General features: G+C 50.2%; 1 protein-coding gene across 2 annotated transcripts in view; it reads right to left on the bottom strand.

Moving 5' to 3' along the window:
* LOC118223570 (teneurin-2-like) overlaps nt 1-22318 on the bottom strand; it is a 200236-nt gene that overhangs the window by 17115 nt on the left and 160803 nt on the right. For both annotated transcript variants that reach the window (XM_035410272.1, XM_035410273.1), the window contains 13 exons: nt 17960-18082; nt 14527-14732; nt 13954-14149; nt 12794-12895; nt 12243-12437; nt 10755-10955; nt 9630-9815; nt 6485-6631; nt 6076-6286; nt 5557-5676; nt 4552-4813; nt 3761-4028; nt 2498-2641 (listed from right to left, as the gene is read on the bottom strand). In XM_035410272.1, the coding sequence (XP_035266163.1) occupies nt 2498-2641; nt 3761-4028; nt 4552-4813; nt 5557-5676; nt 6076-6286; nt 6485-6631; nt 9630-9815; nt 10755-10955; nt 12243-12437; nt 12794-12895; nt 13954-14149; nt 14527-14732; nt 17960-18082 (2361 nt within the window). The remainder of the gene's footprint in view (nt 1-2497; nt 2642-3760; nt 4029-4551; nt 4814-5556; nt 5677-6075; nt 6287-6484; nt 6632-9629; nt 9816-10754; nt 10956-12242; nt 12438-12793; nt 12896-13953; nt 14150-14526; nt 14733-17959; nt 18083-22318) is intronic.

Below are 22318 nucleotides of genomic sequence, written 5' to 3' on the forward strand. Positions count from 1 at the left end.
TTCTGCCAACTAATTATTTGGTTAAGTGGGCTAAAGGAAATAGTAAAAATGACTCGGCTACCGCAAAACGTCAGAGGAGGATTATTTTATGGTCGTCTAGTGCAGCTGTAAATAGCACACGCTATAATGAAACCACTACAAAATGGGATGCCTGCATTTTCTTCGCACAGGTGGACCGTGGTCGGAGCCGCCTCCCACCCCAGTGACCACAGATTGTGGCCCCTACTGTAGCTCAGTCCTCTGCAGTAATCCGGAAGTGACGCAAGCTGTACCTCATTGGTCCAGAACATATATTGGCACTGTGCCCAAATGACGCAATAAATCGTGAAATCGACCCATGGACAGTCATAAGACGAATAAAATACACCTATTATGACTAATTGTTCTTGTGAGAAAAAATTATTGACTTTGTATTTTGATCGCATTTGTACCGTAGACTTACATGGAAACCGGATATGAAAACACCTATACTGGAGCCATCCGTAGTGGCGCTAGTGAGCAACCAGGAACTACAACACCAGGAAATGAGCTTCAAAAACGAAGTCTGGTTTTGGCCGCTTGGATTATAGTAGCTTTGTCACATCCGTGAAGCATGGCCCAGGCAGACATTTACGGAATGTACACCACTGACAAGCCGTCAAACACGTTTGACAGATTGAATATTTGCCGGTTAGGGTTAGCTAGCTAGTCAAATGGCCTGGTAGACGAAGTTGCGAACTGTTTTAGCATAGGCTAGGCCTACTGGACTACCAAATATAGCAAGCTGATTACGCTTTCTGCCAACTAATTATTTAGTTAAGTAGGCTAAAGGAAATGGTAAAAATGACTTGGCTACCGAAAAAACTTCAGAGGAGGATTATTTCATGGTCGTTTAGGGCAGCTGTAAATAGCACACGCCATAATGAAATCACTACGAAATGGGATGCCTGCATTTTCTGACTTTGCACAAGTGGATCCAGGACGATAAGTCGGAGCCGCAATGTCAAGGCCAAGAGGCACCACCTCCCACCCCAGTGGTCATAGACTGTAGCCCCTGCTGTAGCTTAGTTCTCTGCAGTAATCAGGAAGTGAGGTACAGTGGACCAATGAGGTACAGTGCAAACTGTACCTCATTGGTCCACAACAAATATTATAACAGTGCCCAAATGACACAATAAATCATGAAATCGACCCATGGACAGTCATAAGACGAATAAAATACACATATTGTGACTATTTGTTCTTGTGAGAAAAAATTACCCCGCCCTGGGAGTGTCGAAGTGTCCTTGAGCAAGACACCTAACTCCTAACCCCTAACTGCTCTGGCGAATGAGAGGCATCAATTGTAAAGCGCTTTGGATAAAAGCGCTATATAAATGCAGTGCGTTTACCATTTACCATTATTGACTTTGTATTTTGACCGCATTTGTACCGTAGACTTTACATGGAAACCGGGTATGAAAACACCTATACTGGAGCCATCCGTAGTGGCGCTAGTGAGCAACCAGGAACAACAAGACCAGGAAATGAGCTTTAACACAGAAACCCCACCCTCTTGGTCCCTACCATGACTGGGGGTTGCTCATTAATAAACAATCAATTCCCAAATCACTATTAAGTGTTTACACAAAGTCACTGGGTAACTATATAATCACTGCTGATTTAAAAAGTAGGCTTAAGTATGTTACAATCAGAAGTTAAAATCATTTATAGCTTCTCTACTAAAGGTGCGATGGTTTGTTCCAATGTCCACCATTTTTCCAAAACGTGGCAGAAAAAGCGATTTAAAATTACCCGGAGCCGTACGGTCGGTTTGGTCCCACTCGCCACCCGTAACACGGAAGTTCCCGGACTTACACAGAGTACAAACAAACATGCGCTACCGCACATAAAAAAGATACAATAGATAAGTAAATAAAGTTGTTTAAATGGAGAAGCTTGTGTGATATATTTATGCTGGGGTGTGCAGCAGGGTGAAGTTGTAATATGACATGGCTGTGTTTGTATGTATAAGGGTTGAAGAGTTAGCCGCGAATTCTGTGCGTGTACTCACAGCTCTCTGTCTCACTCACACACACACACACACACACACACACTCACAATCACAGACCTCTATTCACACAAAAAACACACACACCCGTTTGTACATTAGCCATATCACTGCTGAACGCTCCAATGACCTGAGATCCCATTTGTTTGATTAAACAGTACTGTTTGGTGAACTTTAATCAAACACTGTTTAATCCCCACGTCTGGTTTCTTTCTGCTTCAGAAAAGGAACAGATTAGAGGCAGAGGAGAGAGATGAGTCAGGCTGTTTCTGAGACTTCTCTGCCTCCTGCCCAGAAACCAGCCAATCCTCTGCCTCCTGCCCCTGTGGACAGTCAATCCTCTGCCTCCTGCCCAGAAACCAGCCAATCCCCTGCCTCCTGCCCAGAGACCAGCCAATCCTCTGCCTCCTGCCTATCAACCAGCCAATCCTCTCCCCGTGACAGGCCGGCTCGGACATGCTGACCTACCGCTGCGGATGTTGAGGGTGTGGTGTTTGTCCAGGGACCAGCCACCCAGGTTGGAAGGGTGGAGCTCGAACCCCTGCAGTACTGCTGTCCTCTTCTCCCACAGGATCAGGCTGGGACACACCTCGTACTCATACCCCACAGACACTGCCAGCCAATGAGGAGAGAGGAGAGGCGTGTCAGAGACTATTCATCACAGTGACGCTCTTATCCATAAATACAGTCAATTTATGCAGCACAATATTTACTGAAATAATTCAGGAGGCTCAAATGGACAAAGACTAACCAGGACTCAAACCGGCAATCACTTCCCAAAGCATCATATTACACTGGTGTCCAGACCGAGAGGTACTGTGATGCAGTACAGGTAAACTCATTAGGGTACTGACACAGGTCAATTTTAAAATTACACTACCAAGTAAACAAATAACAAAAAATAGGACACACATTTGTCACATTTCCCAGTGATAACTAATATCCTTTTTTTAATCTTAAAAAAAAAACTGTAATTCTTGTGACATTCAATTTCGATGCCATTATCATCATTTCCATGACGATAATTGCTTCTGACTACATGCATGTCGGAGCAGGTCATGAACACGCTGGTTCAGGGCCTGATTCACACCTAGGGCCAGGGGAGAGTTCACACCTCCTCAACACCTTAAAGGTGTCAAATCCATTAAACGAGTGCTAATTGGGGACAAGCAGGAAGACAGGACGTGTTTGTTGGGTTTAATTAAAGACCGTCCTGCGGCTTGGAGGGGTCTGGACTGGGTGTGGAGACGGGAACGTGAGTGACAGCTCTTAACGGGAGCATGGCACACCACCACAGGGCTCACGCAGCATAGCTGAGCTGGGAATTAGCATGAATACATACTAATGTGAAGGAGGCGGAGTCTGGTCAACAGTGGGTATGAGGCTGGTGAAGGGTAAGGTAACAGGCTAACTCCCAAGGTTTGCCTCACCCAACCCTACCACTGACCCACCCAACCCCGCCACTGACCGACCCAACCCAACCCCACCACTGACCCAACCCAGCCCCGCCACTGACCCAACCCAGCCCCACCACTGACCCACCCAACCCAACCCCACCACTGACCCACCCAACCCAACCCCGCCACTGACCCAACCCAACCCCACCACTGACCCACCCCACCCAACCCCACCACTGACCCACCCAACCCAACCCCACCCCACCACTGACCCACCCAACCCAACCTCACCACTGACCCACCGAATCCCACCCCACCCAACCCCCCCACTGACCCACAGCTTCTGCCAGGCCGTAGACCCTCTGGCCGTAGGCATCGGTCTTGTCCCAGATGAAGGTGTAGGCCAGGTTGGGGGACGAGTGGAACCACTTCTGGAAGAGATGCCCCTCCACAGCGACCATGAGGTGAACCCGGACTAGGCTGAGCGGCACGACGACCGGCGTCATGGTGATCTTGAGCAGGGCGCGGTAGCCCTGCGTGCGTGAGCTCAGGTAACACAGCTTCAGACTGCTGCCAGGGATGTCCACCTGCTCATGGAGCACCTGCCGGGAGGGACAGAGAGAGCGGGGGAGAGACACAGTCTCTTAACCTCTATTCAGCTAAATGGGCTTGTCTTACCTGTACTGTTCTATAATGGCATCTTTAGGGTTTAATAAACGTGATATGAAACTGAGGCCTGTGCTGTATTATGACAAAATACTGCTTCTTTTTACTTCTTACATTGATTCCTGGAATCCAGGAACTCTTATTAAACTCAGAAGCACAGGGTCCCTACTTCACACAGAGGTCACACAGGGTCCCAACTTCACACAGAGGTCACAGGGTCCCAACTTCACACAGAGGTCACACAGGGTCCCAACTTCACACAGAGGTCACAGGGTCCCAACTTCACACAGAGGTCACACAGGGTCCCAACTTCACACAGAGGTCACACACGGTCCCGGGGTCACACAGGGTCCCAACTTCAAGGCCACAGAGACTAACACCAGATCACTGTTGTTGGCTGAAGGGTCACCAGATGTGAATGAGCTCCTGACCCCTGAACCCTGACCCCCGACCCCATACCTGCGTCTCTGGGACGATGGGTCTCTCCCCGGGCAAGGAGCTGAAGAAGGATGACAGGGGGGAGGCCACCACCACGGGGTCGGGACGCACAAACCCGCTGAGGTCGCACCCCGCGATGGTGTTCTCCTCTGTCTTTAGCACCAGCGTGTCCATGGCAACGAACGTGTTCCAGGGCAGCCACAGGGTGCGCTCCTGGCTCAGAAAAGGAGCGCGTTCAAAGTGCAAGGTCAGAGAGCCGCCACCATTGGCCAGGAGGTCAAACCTACAGGAAACAAGGAGGGGGAGGAAGAAGAAGAGGAGACTAATCATTCTTTCTTCTGCCTGTGCTACTCACTCCCATTCAGAAATTCAGCAGTGCCAAGTCCCCACTGCTGCTGCCCCGCTGGTTTATAACTGCAGCACAATCTCACTCTAATGCTCTACATGGCTCTTTATGCATGCTCGCCATTTTCCCTCAAAGCTGGAACAGCCAATCATATTCACCAGCTATGCTCCCCGCAGCCTCCACTATCAACTCAGGAGAACAGCGCCTTAACAGATACCAGACCATGTGGCCCATCCACACACTGGAACAGAGCCTTAACAGATACCAGACCATGGAGACTATCCACACACTGGAACAGAGCCTTAACAGATACCAGACCATGGAGACTATCCACACACTGGAACAGAGCCTTAACAGATACCAGACCATGGAGACTATCCACACACTGGAACAGAGCCTTAACAGATACCAGACCATGGGACCCATCCACACACTGGAACAGAGCCTTAACAGATACCAGACCATGGAGACTATCCACACACTGGAACAGAGCCTTAACAGATACCAGACCATGGAGACTATCCACACACTGGAACAGAGCCTTAACAGATACCAGGAGCCTTCGTCCTGCATTATTCTCAAAAGCAGACCTGATGCCGCTTGGCTAGAGGTGGAAATGACAGGATTATAAAGGGTCCATAAACATGATCACATGGCATGATGTGGGCGGAGCTACTCACGTCCCGTCCTGGCGTGTGAGGGTGTAGCCGTAGAGGGGGTATTTGACGAAGGACACATTGACCCCCACCAGGGGCGTCCCGTCTGCTGTGAGGACCTGCCCTCGAATCAGGGACGCCAAGCTGCACAGAAACAGGACAGTCAGCCCCCTGTCAATCATTCCATGAAACAATCAATCAATCTTACAGAGGTTCTGAGTTTCCATATTAGGAAACTCCTTTTAGCCAAAGCGATAATCCGAAGGTGCATGTAACATGGCTAATCGAACACCACTGGAGACAGAGATAACTGAAGCTACAACCACATCAGTTTTATATTTATTCAATAAATAAATAATAAGTGCTGACATGCCTACCTAGGAATATAATTAATCAGCTCATTTGTTAATAAAGCAGTTCCAACAGAAAATGCAGGATAAAGGGAGTGTGGGTGTGTTTTGGGGCACCTGGCATTTTTGGGGTACCTGGCATTTAAGTGATTCCCAGCAGGATAAAGTGAGTGAGGGTGTGTTTTTGGGATACCTTTCATTAAAGGGGTTCTCAGCAGGAATGATGTGGGTGCTGTCCCTGCCCACCAGCATCTTCACCCGCTCGTAGAATGACCTCACTTTCTGGGCAGGTGATTGGCTGTGCTGGATGAGCTGCAGGGGGTCCCGGGACCCCCGGCACAGCGGGCTGTTCTGGCAGGGGCTCTGGATGCAGCAGTCTGGGTCCATGCAGTCTGTCAGCCCGTCTGCACGGGGCGGGGGAGGGGGGTGGGAGGGTTAGGCTTTATTGTCACTTCTGTTTTTTCCACCTCATCAAGGCAAGGCAGGTTTATTTGTATAGCACCTTTCATACACAAAGGCAATTCAAAGTTACAATTCAAAAATGAAATCAAATAAAAAACAATTAACAAAAGGCAAACAGTAAAACGCTCCCCCCTGCTCACCTCCCTCGTTGTCCTTGTTGTCAGCACAGGATGTTTCCATGGCAACGCTGCAGCCTGGCCCCCTCCAGCCCATGTGACATTCGCAGTGCCAGTTGTTCTGTCCCAGAGTGCACTGCCCGTTCCCCCCACACAGGTTAGGGCACCCGTCTGCGGCAGCACGACACAGACAGACAGACAGACATACACACGGACACACACGCACAGACACAGACAAACAAACACACAAACAGACACACAGACACAGACAAACATACACACAGACACAGACAGACATACACACACACAGATAGACAGACAGACACACAGACATATACACAGACAGACAAGCAGACAGACAGACACAGAGAGAGGGGCCAGGAGAAGATGAGGGGACAGTGGGATGAAACAAAAGGAGAGATGGAGAGAAGTGATGGAGTCAGGTAAACATTTCTTTCAGCGAGAGGAAACTACACACATACACACACATGCACACATGCCTCAGAGCATCCTAAAAACTCAAGGAAGCGTTTGATTGGCTACAGGCGTAACTCAGTGATCAGTGATTTCACACATTTCATTTCCACCTAGTCCTCATCTTTCTCCAGAGAACTTCAAAAATGTATTCCAACTTTCACTTACACGTGTATTTTAAGATTGTGGGATAAAGTATTTACATAACTACCGACGGCGAAAGCCCCACGCAAACCGCATTGATTGTGCAACAGGACAACTCAGTAAATTACATGCGCATTACAAACCCCAACCTCTTACCGAGCAACAGAGGACTGTCTGCAGTCTGGGTGATAAATGGATTTTTCTAAATGTATTCAAAGCAAGAAATATTTGATAAGAGCATATACAAACTCTCAGATAGTTAATTTTCCTAGAGACTTGGATTCGGATGGCTGTGTTGGAGTGTGATGTTCTCTCTTTAGAGAATGTGATTAAAGGAGTCAGGAGACTGTGGGTATAATGAGGGGCTACAGAGAGACAGGGCTCAGCTACTTCGGTCTGATTCTGCATCGCTTATTACTGGCTGTCTTCTGTACTATTTACCGACACCACTTCTGTGACTACAACCTATTTTTACCAGTTTCATAAAATGATTTTCATGGGGAGATCTAATTATAAAATTGTTTAACTTAAAAAAAGTGACTCATTGGTCATCTTTAAAAGATTTTTTGTTTTTGTTAGTCATAATTTAGAATCTTAATATTTGAAAGCTTCCTTTGAAGTCCCGCCCTACCACCTCTGAACCTCTCTTGAAGAGAGGAACCTGTCATGATGTCATCCTGTTTTTCTGTGAACACAGCACACCTGAGCCGTTTGTGTGTGGATATGGGACCAAACGCCAGGCTCTATTGCACACCTAGCAGAGGGGTGGAGGGTGGAGCTCTCCTGCAGATGGGGTTTTAAAATCATGTTGTCCTCACTGACACACTGGTGCCACAGGACTGTATGCAAATTTGCCAGTTTGGGGGAACTTTGAAAATTGGGGGTACCCTATCATATCTCTCAAAAGAGAATGCAATTCCCTGAAGCAGCTCAATCGTACCCCACAACTGAAAAGAGCGAGCACACCCCCGCCCCTCCACAGTCGCCCTGTCCTTAGAGAACGCTGTCCTTAATTAATCCCATCTTCAACGTCAGGGGGTTTGGAATGTCACATCAACAAGCAAATCTGCATCGATTCTCACACAATATTGAACTGAGAAAAAAAGGCAATTAGCAATGATAGCCTTTTAAAAAGAGTTGCCATTTTAAGCAGCCAAATACTTATGAAGCACTTGGACAGAAAAATCCATTGCAGGAATTGATTGCACTCCCTGGGTAGGACCACACACACCCTCCTTTAATACTAAAGGCCAATCAATTCTTCTCATACTAACTACAATAAATTGGAATATCAAGAAACATCAAATCAACTGCTGCCTTCATTCTGACATAATCCCCCAAAGACCCACAAAGGAGTGGGGGGGGGGGGGGGGGGTGGGGGGACAGGTCGACTTAGGAAACTGCTCGACTGCTGGCTCTCCCCACTCAGAGAGAGACAGGAACTGCTTTGCACGCCTGCACGCACACACACACACACACACACACACAAACACACATGCATGCACACACACACACACAAACACACATGCACGCACACACACACAAACACGGACACACAAACACATGCATGCACACACACACACACACACACAAACACACATGCATGCACACACACACACACACACAAACACACATGCATGCACACACACACACACAAACACACATGCATGCACACACACACACACAAACACACATGCATGCACACACGCACACACGCACACACACAAACACACATACATGCACACACACACAAACACGGACGCACAAACACATGCATGCACACACACACAAACACACATGCATGCACGCACACACACACACACACACACAGACACGGACGCACACACGCACGTACGCACGCATACACACACGCATGCACACACACACGCATGCATGGGCACACACATGCACGCATACACACACGCATGCACACACACACACATACACAAAAACATGCATGCATGCACACACACACACACACACAAACACACACACACACACACACACACACACAAGCAAGCACGCATGCAGCTCCTACACAGAACTCTGAAAACCACACGGTAAAGTTAGTGTTAGAATTAGGGTTAGGGTTAGTGATAGTGTTAGGGTTAGGGTTAGTGTTAGTGTTAGAGTTACGGTTAGTGATAGTGTTAGTGTTAGTTTCCTGATCTTAAAAAACGAGGTGACAAATTTAGTATTTCTTTTTATTGTGATGTTGCCAGCACTGTGGTGGGCGTGGTCGTGGCTGAGTGCATGGAGGTGGGCGTGGTCGTGGCTGAGTGCATGGAGGTGGGCGTGGTCGTGGCTGAGTGCATGGAGGTGGGCGTGGTCATGGGCGTGGCTGAGTACATGGATGTGGGCGTGGTCGTGGCTGAGTGCATGGATGTGGGCGTGGTCGTGGCTGAGTGCATGGATGTGGGCGTGGGTGTGGCTGAATGCATGGAGGTGGGCGTGGTCGCGGGCGTGGCTGAGTGCATGGAGGTGGGCGTGGTCGCGGGCGTGGCTGAGTGCATGGAGGTGGGCGTGGTCGTGGGCGTGGCTGCATTCTTACCGATGGTGCAGTGCTCGCCGTTCCAGCCCTGCTGACACTCGCACTTCCCGTCCTGGCAGGTGCCGTGCTTCACGCACAGCGGGCTGCACACACGCTGGTCACAGCCCGCGCCCGTCCAGCCCTCCTCACAGCGGCAGGCCCCGCCCATGCACACGCCGTGCGTCCCGCAGTCCACCGAGCACACCTCTGGGGATTTAAATAAACGGGGGTGCTGCCAAAGTGTTGCCAAAGCTTCTCATAATAACAGCATTAAATGAAAAGACACAAATGAGAATAAAAGACCTGAAGGACAGTTAGAGTGGACAATGTGAGAGGAGATGACTCAGTGGGGCTTTTACACTTTTTAGTGAGAGAGAGAGAGAGAGAGGGGGGGAGACAGAGAGAGGAGAGAGGGAGAGAGAGAGGGAAAGAGAGGGGAAAAGACAGATAGAGAGAGGGGAGGAGACAGATAGAGAGAGGGAGGGAGGGAGACAGAGGGAGAGAGAGAGGGAGGCAGACAGAGGGAGAGAGAGAGGGAGGGAGACAGAGGGAGAGAGGGAGGGTGGGAGAGAGAGAGGGAGGGAGGCAGAGAGACGAGGAAGGGAGGGAGACAGAGAGACGAGGAAGGGAGAGAGAGAGGAGGGAGGGAGACAGAGGGAGAGAGAGAGGGAGGCAGACAGAGGGAGAGAGGGAGGGAGAGAGACAGGGAGGGAGACAGAGAGACGAGGAAGAGAGAGAGAGGAGGGAGGGAGACAGAGGGAGAGAGACAGGGAGGCAGACAGAGGGAGAGAGGGAGGGAGAGAGACAGGGAGGGAGACAGAGAGACGAGGAAGAGAGAGAGAGGAGGGAGGGAGACAGAGGGAGAGAGACAGGGAGGCAGACAGAGGGAGAGAGGGGGGGAGGGAGGCAGAGAGACGAGGAAGGGAGGGAGACAGAGAGACGAGGGAGGCAGAGAGACGAGGAAGGGAGGGAGACAGAGGGAGAGAGAGAGGGAGGCAGACAGAGGGAGAGAGGGAGGGAGAGAGACAGGGAGGGAGACAGAGAGACGAGGAAGAGAGAGAGAGGAGGGAGGGAGACAGAGGGAGAGAGAGAGGGAGGCAGACAGAGGGAGAGGGGGGGGGTCACAGACGTTGGAGGGGTACTGACCCACAGAGCAGTCTGGGCCCATCCAGTTTGGGTCACAGCTGCAGAGGCCGGTGTCGGGGATGAAGGCTCCGTGCCCGTGGCACTGGTCGGGGCACTGGGGGCGGGGGAGCTCGCAGTGTGCCCCCCCCCAGCCGGGTTTACAGTGGCACTCCCCATCCACACACACCCCTTTATTAGAGCAGCGGGGGTCCAGGCAGTCCACTGCAGCACACAAACCCACCCATTTAGCCTCATAATATACATTACTACACTATAACATGCCACAGTATACTGGCAAATATACTCATTATTTCAGCTTGACATTACGCTATATTGTATTGCTGTGAATTAGATTCATAAATAATATTCACAATATATTGCAGTACATGTATATATTCAATTTAAATAAGGAAGGACCAACCAGCATGCCTGCTTTCATTCCTGTTTGTGAAACACTGAGACATTGAAGAAAATACACTATGATGCCACTTCCTGTATATGTATCTATACCAGAAGTAGGTGTGGCTTAATCTGAAAGTTGTGTGAAGGAGAGAAAAGGGACAGTTTTCTAGGCTAGTTGAAATTGCAATTTTCTGGCCACTGAAATTGCATTTGGCTTCCAAAGTCATGATGTAACACTGACATAAAATGTCACATACTATATAATTCTGTAAGTAAAATAATATTCTTAAAGGTGTATTTTACAAACAACACTAATTTAAAAGCATTAAACTATTTGCCAAGTTACAAATACATTTCAGAAAACTTTTCAAATGAAAATTCATAAGCTGCAGAAATGACAAAACTTCCCAAACGCTGCTGAAACAGCAGACGGAAGGAAACACAGCTGTATGTATCTGCAATGAAAGGACATTCAGTCGTAACAACCCGTGTAATTATGGCCACCTTCCAACACAGACAGAGACCCGCTTCTTCTCGGATTCAAGAATTCATCTTGGAATTAATCTTGCATCTCCCTATTCCCTTCTCTTAGCACTCCGTCTTATTTAATTACTCTTTTGAGTTGTTAAAGCAGGCTTTACAGTTTTTAATTTATTTCACCACCAACATTATCACAGGTTTTTTTTAAAACAAGTCATTTAAAAACACAGAATTACTTTGCGGTTACAATAAATGATCAGATCAGATCTACAGGTTCCATCTAGAGCCCATGTTCTCTCAGGACTCTGCACAAGACCACCTTCCCAGGTACTCATGCATTTTTACTGTAGGAATGTGGAATTATGGGATGGCAAACTCCTCAAAAATGCCCATTCAGTTCAATGCACACCACTCTTTTTCAGCATTTTCCTCTCTTCCCTCTCTCAGGTTAATCTGAGAGCAGCTCCAGTCTCTCAGGCACTTCAGCGGGAGTGCGGCTCACTCAGAAATCTACCTGTGATCCGCAGAGCTGAGCAGCGCTTTTCCGCTGGGGGTGTACGGTGTGGAGACGAAGGGAGGGGCCCTGTCAGACAGAGTCCCCGGGGGGAGGGGGGGGGTCACACTCACCTTCAGCGCAGGTCTCCCCTTTGAACCCTGGTGAGCAGACGCAGGTCCCGTCGGAGCAGGTGCCGTGCCCGCTGCACTGGGGGTCCATGCACTGGCTGCTGGGAACGTCACATTCTGGACCCTTCCACCCGCTGTAGCACACGCAAGCGCCCTTATCATACTGCCCATTCCCACTACAGAGCACCGGGCACGCCACTGCAGGGAGGGGGAGGGGTGGGGGGTGTGGGGGGAGAGAGACAGAGGGAGAGGGGGAGACAGGGAGAGAGAGAGAGAGAGAGGGAGAGGGGGAGAGAGAGAGAGAGAGAGAGAGAGAGGGAGAGAGGGAGGGAGGGAGAGAGAGAGGGAGAGGGAGAGAGGGAGGGAGGGAGAGAGGGAGAGAGAGAGAGAGAGAGAGGGAGAGGGAGGGAGGGAGGGAGAGAGAGAGGGAGAATCACACTGGGCTGTTTCTGGTGAGAGTGTACAGCCCTCTCCCCATGTGCTCAGGGTGACGCACCCCCACCCCCCCCCCCCCACCCCCCCCACCCCCCGCCCATGTGCTCAGGGTGACACACCTTTCGAGCAGTCCATCCCATGGAACCCTGGAAAGCAGTGGCACACGCCAGACACGCACTCTCCATTTCCATGGCAATTGCGGGGACACTCTTGCACAGAATCTGTGATCAATGAGACCCACACAGGGAGACATATATGTGAGAACGGCTGGGGTCAAAGGTCAAACATGCCGATTACAGCCTCTCCTCCGGTGTGCTTGTCCGCCCCAGCCCAGTGCTCTCTCCAAACCCTGCCGAAAGTCCAGCTTTATAAATGAATCCGACCAGCTCCGCTGACTGCATGCAAACCTATCAGTGTTCCTTTGCTGCTGCAATGAAATAAATAAACGTCACAAATAAGTCAACATTCAGCAATCTGTCTGAAAAGACCCTGTTTGCACTTCACCGTTCACTTTTTCACTTTAAATTGTTTTTCATTATGTAAAGTAAAAATAGGGTCATTACTGAATTTCCAGAGCTTCTGTTAGAGTTCCCACCTACTCCTCCCTGAATTAGGAGGGGACATGGGCGTAGATTTCGGGGAGGACGTAGGGGATACTCCCCCCTCAATATTTAGAACACTAGCATTTGTCCCCCTGAATTGTGTTTTCATTTACATAAATAAAAGCATTACCACCATACATTGATGCAGAAAAGGCACAAATTGGTGCATAAAAATTCACCAGAATGCAGGAAATTAAGTGTTTGATGCTCAAAATTTCCTGGGGGAGGACCCCCAGAGCCCCGCTTAATGTTTCCCCCCCAATGTTCAAACGAAACTTACGCCAGTGGCAGAGGAGGATGTCAGTCTTACTGAAATCATTCTGTTAATAGTTTTCCACAATGTAGGAGATTTATTCTGCATCACTTTTTGTATTTATGCATTTATTGTGACATTCTTGCAGACATAAACTAGCAGATGTGGGAAAACATCGCAAATGCATCGCTTTACCCACAGTTCCCTCGGTGGGAGCTTCTGCATTTAAAAGCAGTCGAGTCTCACACTCGGAAACTGTGCTGTGCACTGGGAGGAGGCTGCCCATAATGCACCTGTCAAAAGCATCGACACGAGCGATTCACTCTCCCTCTCAGCCTTAAAACACCCTGCGAGAAGCATAGAACGTTCCAGAAGCTAAAACCCTCAGTGGATGAGAGAGAGGTAGAGGGGAGGAGCAACTCACCCAGCACCGCGGTGCTGAAGGAAACGGACTCCTTCTCCTTCCCGTCGTTGTAGAAGGCCAGGTGCCAGGTGCCCGGGTCCAGGTACTGCACAAAGACCGCCTCGTTCAGAACCACCGTCTGGATACTGCGGCGTTCCCGTGGCGACTCCACCACGCTCCACTTCTCCTTCCCGTCCAGCCGCTCCATGTAGTCGTACTGCGAGCGAGAGAGAGAAAGAGCATGAAAGAGGGGGAGAGAGAGAGATAAAGAGACAGACAGAGTGAGAGACATAGGCCTTCAGGCAGAGTGGCCTTGGTGGGCCAGATGTGGGCGGAGCCTGTGGCGTACCTGTGCGTGGGAGGGGGGCGGGGCCTGTGGCGTACCTGTGCGTGGGAGGGGGGTGGAGCCTGTGGCGTACCTGTGCGTGGGAGGGGGGTGGAGCCTGTGGCGTACCTGTGCGTGGGAGGGGGGCGGGGCCTGTGGCGTACCTGTGCGTGGGAGGGGGATGGAGCCTGTGGCGTACCTGTGCGTGAGAGGGGGGCGGGGCCTGTGGCGTACCTGTGCGTGGGAGGGGGGCGGGGCCTGTGGCGTACCTGTGCGTGGGAGGGGGGCAGGCCCTTGCGGATGTAGACCCCGAACAGCGCGTCCTTTCCCAGGGAGATGTTAAACTTGAGGAACTGTGGCTGGCTGAGGTGCAGCAGCGATCTCCAGAACATTCCTGGCGGGACGTCCTGGGTCACTCGCCGCCCCACTTCCACCTCGCCCGTGTCTATGCTGCTGTTCCGAGACACCCACGACCCTGAGAGAGAGAGAGAGAGAGAGAGAGAGCGGGAAACGGATCAGTCACAGGATGCAGGAGAGAGAGAGCGGGAAACGGATCAGCCACAGGATGCAGGAGAGAGAGAGCGGGAAACAGATCAGCCACAGGACCCAGGAGCGATCACCGCCCTCCAGGGTAACCTGCCTGGGCTCCTACTCTTGTATGCACACAATCACACACACACACACACAAACACAGGCAGGCGCACACACGCGTACACACACACACACAGGCAGGCGCACACACGCATACACACACACACGCACACACACAAAGAGTGTCCCCCCCTACAAGTGTATGCTACTCTTCTCAATAAGTCAACACAACCCCCAAGACATGAGATGTAAAGGAAGAGAATTAAAATTCCACAAGCATGTCGTTTAGTATGCAGGTTCTGCTGTATAAACCTGGGGTTAGAGGAGCTTCAGAGGGGTGTGTGCCATCAACACAGAGCCTGACTGGCATCCTCTGGAGACAGTGGAACCCGGGAGGACCGTGGTGTTAAGGCAGAGAGGGCCATGCTGTTAAGCAGAGAGGGCCGTGGTGTTAAGCAGAGAGGGCCGTGGTGTTAAGCAGAGATGACCGTGGTGTTAAGCAGAGAGGGCCGTGGTGTTAAGGCAGAGAAGGCTGTGCTGTTAAGCAGAGAGGGCTGTGCTGTTAAGCAGAGAGGGCCGTGGTGTTAAGGCAGAGAGAACCGTGGTGTTAAGGCAGAGAGAACCGTGGTGTTAAGGCAGAGAGAACCGTGGCGTTAAGCAGAGAGGGCCATGGTGTTAAGGCAGAGAGGACCGTGGTGTTAAGGCAGAGAGAACCGTGGCGTTAAGCAGAGAGGGCCGTGGTGTTAACCAGAAAGGGCCGTGGTGTTAAGGCAGAGAGGGCCGTGGTGTTAAGGCAGAAGTCACGTGCGGTGCCTTGACATGCCACCGGGGAAAGGGGGGCGGGGCTGTTCCCATTCCCGTTTCCTGACGTTCCCACTGGGAAAAAGAGGATCAGAGACATGGACCCTTTTCATGAGTCACTGGAGTAGTTCTTACACAGCCTTTGCCCTTCCACTGGCTCCTGCCTTTCCGATACACTGTTCTACGCTGTGATTGCCTGGGGTCTGCGAGACTGAATTCTGCTTCAAGGGCAACGTGTTCATGCTCCTGGTTGCACACCAGGCCTGCTTGTTCCCCATGTTGATTGCAGGCTGGCATTAGACTGTTTATTTATGGGTGTGGCGTTGGCAGAGCTCACTTGGAGCAGGATCTGCCTCTCCCAGCAGAAAATGAGGTCAGATCGGTGCAGGAGGTCGAGGTCCCCGACATGGAATACGCGTGAAAAACAGCAAGGAAAGAAAAACAAGGAGAATACAATCTCTACAGCGTCATAGCAATGGGAGATGGCAGACTCTCATTAATGCAAAACAGCAAGGGGGTTTGGGGGGGGGGGGGGGGGGAGGGGGTGGGGCGATGTGAGGTGCAGGGAAAGAGGGGAGACATGCGGGAGCCAAGCAGTTAGGCCTCTGGCCATCCTCTCCAGCAGGTCTCTCCTCTCCAGCAGGTCTGTCCTACAGCAGGTCTCTCCTCTCCAGCAGGTCTGTCCTATAGCAGGTCTCTCCTCTCCAGCTGGTCTATCCTACAGCAGGTCTCTCCTCTCCAGCAGGTCTGTCCTACAGCAGGTCTCTCCTCTCCAGCTGGTCTCTCCCCTCCAGCAGGTTTCTCCTACACCAAGTCTCTCTTCTCCAGCAGGTCTCTCCTCTCCAGGTGGTCTCTCCTCTCCAGCAGGTCTCTCTTACAGCAGGTCTCTCTTCTCCAGCTCGTCTCTCCTCTCCAGCAGGTCTGTCCTACAGCAGGTCTCTCCTCTCCAGCTGGTCTCTCCTCTCCAGCTGGTCTTTCCTACAGCAGGTCTCTCCTCTCCAGCTGGTCTCTCCTACAGCAGGTCTCTCCTCTCCAACTGGTCTCTCCTCTTCAGCTGGTCTCTCCTACAGCAGGTCTCCCTGCTCCAGCTGGTCTCTTCTCTCCAACGGTCTCTCCTTTCCAGCTGGTCTCTCCTACAGCAGGTCTCTCCTCTCCAGCTGGTCTCTCCTACAGCAGGTCTCTCCTCTCCAGCTGGTCTCTCTTACAGCAGGTCTCTCTTACAGCAGGTCTCTCCTCTCAAGCTGTTCTCTCTTACAGCAGGCCTCTCTTCTCCAGCTGGTCTTTCCTACAGCAGGTCTCTTCTACAGCAGGTCTCTCCTCTCAAGCGAGGGCCTTTTTTGGCCTGTCTCCGTGCCTGTAGTGATATCAGCAGCTGGTATCTCCTCCCATTAAATCTCTTAAGAAAAGGGTATTTAGCCCATTTCTCAATGGGGATAAGAAGGGGGTATTTAGCCCATTTCTCTATGGGGATTAGAAGGGGGTATTTAGTCCATCACACAGGGGTTCCCTGACTGTGACTTTCTGCCTCGAGCCCCTCCTCCTTGTGAGCGCTCCCAACTGAGGAAAAGCGATGGCATGTTAGAACTGAGACCCAGCACATCTTCACAGCCCCCCCCCCCCCCCACCCCACGCTCCTCTCCACAGGCTATACACTCACACTCAGGAATCTGTCATTTGCTCTTAATCAGATGAGACAACAGTCTCCCCAGCACAGCTGAACCCTGTTAGCGTGATGTCACAATGCATGCAGCATTGCCCTGGTAACGGGTTTATGCACAGAGCTGGCACAGATTTGATTGGTCTGCTTCTGGTGGGCGTGTCCTTGGGCGGAGCTGTTCGGCAGGCAGCCTATGATTTTTAGAGATGTACGGAACAGCAGGAGGTTATGAGCACTCTCACAGAGACAGTCAGTGTTCTCTCCATGTTGTTTTAAATTTGAAAGTCCCCTGCGAGCACCAGACCATCTCCTATTGGCTGACGCATTTGTTTACCCCAGATTTCAGAGCGAAAAACTTTTTCAGCCAACCACAGAGCTTTGACATCATGCGGCAAAGCATGGCTACATTTAAAATATATAAATAAACAAATTTAAAAAGTCATATTCTACTTCAGTCATGAGTAGGACATTTGTGTACAGTACATTCATTCTTTAATAAGAAGCACTTTCCTTATTTATATTGCTTATTTATATTTTGTCATAAAATTTACCAAGAAGATACAATACCACCAATAAAAAAATGTCAAGCATTTCATGTGTTTGTGTATTAAAACGGCCTAAATGGACACCTTACCAGAGCCTGCGGTTCTTACCTCTGCCTCCAGAGGGCACTGTTGCCACATCGCTGTTGCCAGGCAGCCCTGTGCTCAGGCCACTGTTGATAATGTGGCTGTCTGCCGGCTGTAGCTGCCAGTTCAGCCCAAGCAGGTTCATGGCTGCAGGAGAGAAACAGGAACCTGCTAAGAATGAGAGCCCTGTGCTGAGATCGCATCAGCGCCCTGTGCTGAGATCGCTTCAGTTCCCTGTGCTGAGATCGCTTCAGTGCCCTGTGCTGAGATGGCTTCAGAGCCCTGTGCTGAGATTGCTTCAGTGCCCTGTGCTGAGATCGCTTCAGAGCCCTGTGCTGAGATCGCTTCAGAGCCCTGTGCTGAGATCGCTTCAGAGCCCTGTGCTGAGATCGCTTCAGAGCCCTGTGCTGCTGCTGCGCTGGTGCGGCCTTCCCACAGCTCCTCACAGGACAGGGGCGATGGGATGAGCGCAGTCCTTTTCGTATACTGCTAATGTCAGCAAGTTCCACTCTGCGCAGATCAGAAAGGGTTCCAGCCACGTTCTGTCCTAACCTGTGCCTGTACACAGGTCACTGGTTACCTTAGAAACCAAAGGCTGCTTTTTGCTCTTAAATCCACCTTCTCAGACAGAAGGCCCAGATCATTTCCCTTCCTGAAGAGCAGTAATTATGCCTCTGTGTTCAGTATTGTTTTCATGCATGTAAAAGCACTAGAATGGCAGGTAATTGGCACTTTTGTAAAATGCCAGTGTGTGTAACTGTTGGACTCAGTGCCAGAAGGAAGACTGGAGGAACCCGCCTAGATGACAAAAGAGGAGGAAGAACATCCTTCACAAGCACTCCTCACAGCGAGGAACCGCTGCAGACATCGGACAGGACCAAACTCCTTTATTTGTACGCCCTGACATGAAACTGCTGCCAACAACCGGCAGATTAAAAGAGATAGTCCTCTCTCTCTTCCTCTCTCTCTCTCTGTCCCCTTCCTCTCTCTCTCTCTCATCCTCCCCCTTTGTCCCTGTTCCTCTCTCTCTGTCCCTCTTCCTCTCCCTCTCGCTTTCACACACACACACGCAAACACTCACACCCACACACACAGACACACACACGCAAACACTCACACCCACACACACACACACACACACACACACACACACACACAAACACACTATGGCAGCATTTGTGACTCGCACTCCTGACTCCCCTTCAGCACCCTATCAGCTAAATCTCATCTCACAAAATCAATTTTCTCCTGACAGACTCCATCTTCCCTCCTCAGCATGGGGGAGAGCTCAGAGGAGAGGGGGAGAGGCGAGGAGTGGAGAAGAGGAGAGAGGAGAGGAGGAAGAGCAGAGGAGAGGGGGGAGGAGAGGGGCAGGAGCAGAGGAGAGGGGGGAGGAGAGGGGCAGGAGCAGAGGGGGGGGGAAGAGCAGAGAAGGGGGGAAGAGCACAGGGGCAGGAGCAGAAGAGAGGGGAGGAGAGGGGCAGGAACAGAGGAGGGGGGAGGAGTGGAGTGGACCTGTCATTCTGGTTATTCTGAGCGCCACAGACACACAGGACAGTCTTACACCTGGGGAAAGCATCAGCAGAGCACCAATGAGCCTCACTGGAGATGTGGGCTGGGTGTGGAGCACCAATGAGCCTCACTGGTGAGGAGGGCTGGGTGTGGAGCACCAATGAACCTCACTGGTGAGGAGGGCTGGGTGTGGAGCACCAATGAACCTCACTGGAGAGGTGGGCTGGGTGTGGAGCACCAATGAGCCTCACTGGAGAGGTGGGCTGGGTGTGGAGCACCAATGAGCCTCACTGGAGAGGTGGGCTGGGTGTGGAGCACCAATGGGCCTCACTGGAGAGGTTGGCTGGGTGTGGAGCACCAATGAGCCTCACTGGAGAGGTAGGCTGGGTGTGGAGCACCAATGAGCCTCACTGGAGAGGTGGGCTGGGTGTGGAGCACCAATGAGCCTCACTGGTGAGGAGGGCTAGGTGTGGAGCACTGGGGTTGGATTTAAACCCATGAGCCAGCAGGTGGTGCTCTTGATTGGGGCTTGTGAGCAGCACAATGCACTCGTAGTGCAGATAGTGTAGTGACCTTCAGCACACTGCTTCTCAGAACCTACCTGCACTCAAGACTGAGCTCTATGGAACCCACCTGCACTCAAACTCACCTGCACTCAAACCCACCTGCACTCAAACTCACCTGCACTCAAACTCACCTGCACTCAAACTCACCTGCACTCAAACCCACCTGACTTCAGTTTTCAGTTTTCTTCCTCTTTGCATCAGACTAGTTGCTCTGTGTGGGTTTTTTTGAGCGGTGTGGAACAGTACGCACCTGTGTTTGGGAGTGGGGTGTGTGGTTACTGTTGCCTAGCAGAGTACTTCTACCTAAACTCATTTTCAGCCTGCTGATAAATATTAATTACAAAGAGAAACTTAACAAGAAAATGTGTTTGATTAACAATGAATGAGTTTGGGGCATAACGACTTTTTGTAATCTTTATGTATAATTCAAGTGCGCAAACTGCCATATAATATCATCCACATAAAACATGTGAAATACTCATGAACAACGCAGCCTGCAGTGGCACAGAGGAACTCTGCGCCTGACCCCCTCTCACACCCCTTCCATGTTCAGCTGCGTGAAGTCACTGGAGGCAGAGATGGGAGGTGGGCAGAGTTTAGAGCTGTCAGTTAGGGTTTCTCTCCGAAAACCAAGCCTGAGTTTATATTATGACTCCTTCTCTAGAATTTCTCATTGAAAACTGTAACAGTGTCTGAATGCTTCCAGAATATCTGGTGGGTCCAATCGGACAAAGGCCTCTTAAGCGGTGTGAAATTTTCAATTTAATTCAAAGTTCCTTTGAGAGACACGAGTTAAATGACAAATTTGTAGCAAATTGCTTGTAATTTAGTCAGACAACAGTCCAAAGTGAGCTTTAAGCCTTTAAGAAATGGTACCACATTCCCATAATGAAGGCGAGGTGTCTCTACAACAGGACAGTCTCTCTGCAGACACACACACATACACACACACACGCACATGCACACACGCACACATGCATATACATTCACACACACACACGCACATGCACACACGCACACATGCATATACACACACACGCACATGCACACATGCATATACATTCACGCACACACACACACACACATGCACACGCGCACATGCACATACATTCACGCACACACACACACGCACGCAAATGCACACACACATACACGCACCTTTTCAGCCCCATAGAAAGTGGCAACCCTTGACAGAAATAAGAATGTATCATTTCAGCATGATTAAGAATAGATGGAACTTCTCTCAATGGACTGCGCTAAGTACACACACGAGTGTCTACATCTGTGAGAGCACATCTGTGAGAGCACACGGGCGTATGGATATATAATTCATTTTAGTTTTCAGCTCCATGCTCAGTCCATGCATGCAACACCATGGAGACCAAGGAAAGACACACACACTCTGGACACATTTTCTTTCCCACAGAAATTTCAAGGCAAAATTTAATTTTAAAAAGGTTTGTATCATGTTTATCTTCAACGGCAGGTGCTGCATTGCATACCATCTCTGCAGCACTCCAGGCTAACTGTCAAATAAAGGCTTCGATACAAGAAAATATGTACTTACACTGTAACAGATGATCATCTGCCCCAACTGCACATCCCTCAATACTGCATATGCAACACTCCACAATATATGGAGTACAGACATGCAGATATTGTACTATATTGTACTATGCTGCTGTGAGCTATATTTATCATATTTTCAATATATTGCTGAGTATTTCTGTCAGGGATGGAAAGATCAAATGAGGACAGTACACACAGCAAACAGAACGGGGTGCATCTTTTCACAGGGCAAAAGGGATGGTGATGGAAAAAAGGGGGACGCCCAATGTTACCCCAACTTCAGGATCAGTCCAGTAACAAAGCCAGGATTCAGGATATAAAAGCCACCCACTGAAGAAGCTGTAACTAGACCCGCAGGAGGAACTCCTTAAAAGGTCATTTTCCTGTACCTTATTTTTGCACTTTCCCATGGCCTTACCAATAAGCACACATTAACTGTTCTAATTTACCACTAAATTAACAAGGCTGACCTCAGTCAGAGTGCTAATTGGAAGCTGGTAATTGGTTTAAGACTGGTGTGGCTCTAAATGCGCTCACCATTTCCTCAGAGCACAAGCGGGTTTACTCCAATTACCCCCACACAGCATTCCTCATTTTCACTGCAAATACTGGAGTTTATGCATTAGCTTAAACAGAGAAGGGTCCAATAAAGTGACTGTCAGTCTGAATAAACATTATCACTGAACATACCAAAATAATTATTTTGCTTAGCCAATACTGAGTGCTGACATACTGC

Source organism: Anguilla anguilla, chromosome 3 (genome assembly GCF_013347855.1).
Source record: "Anguilla anguilla isolate fAngAng1 chromosome 3, fAngAng1.pri, whole genome shotgun sequence".
NCBI classification, from domain to species: Eukaryota; Metazoa; Chordata; class Actinopteri; order Anguilliformes; family Anguillidae; genus Anguilla; species Anguilla anguilla.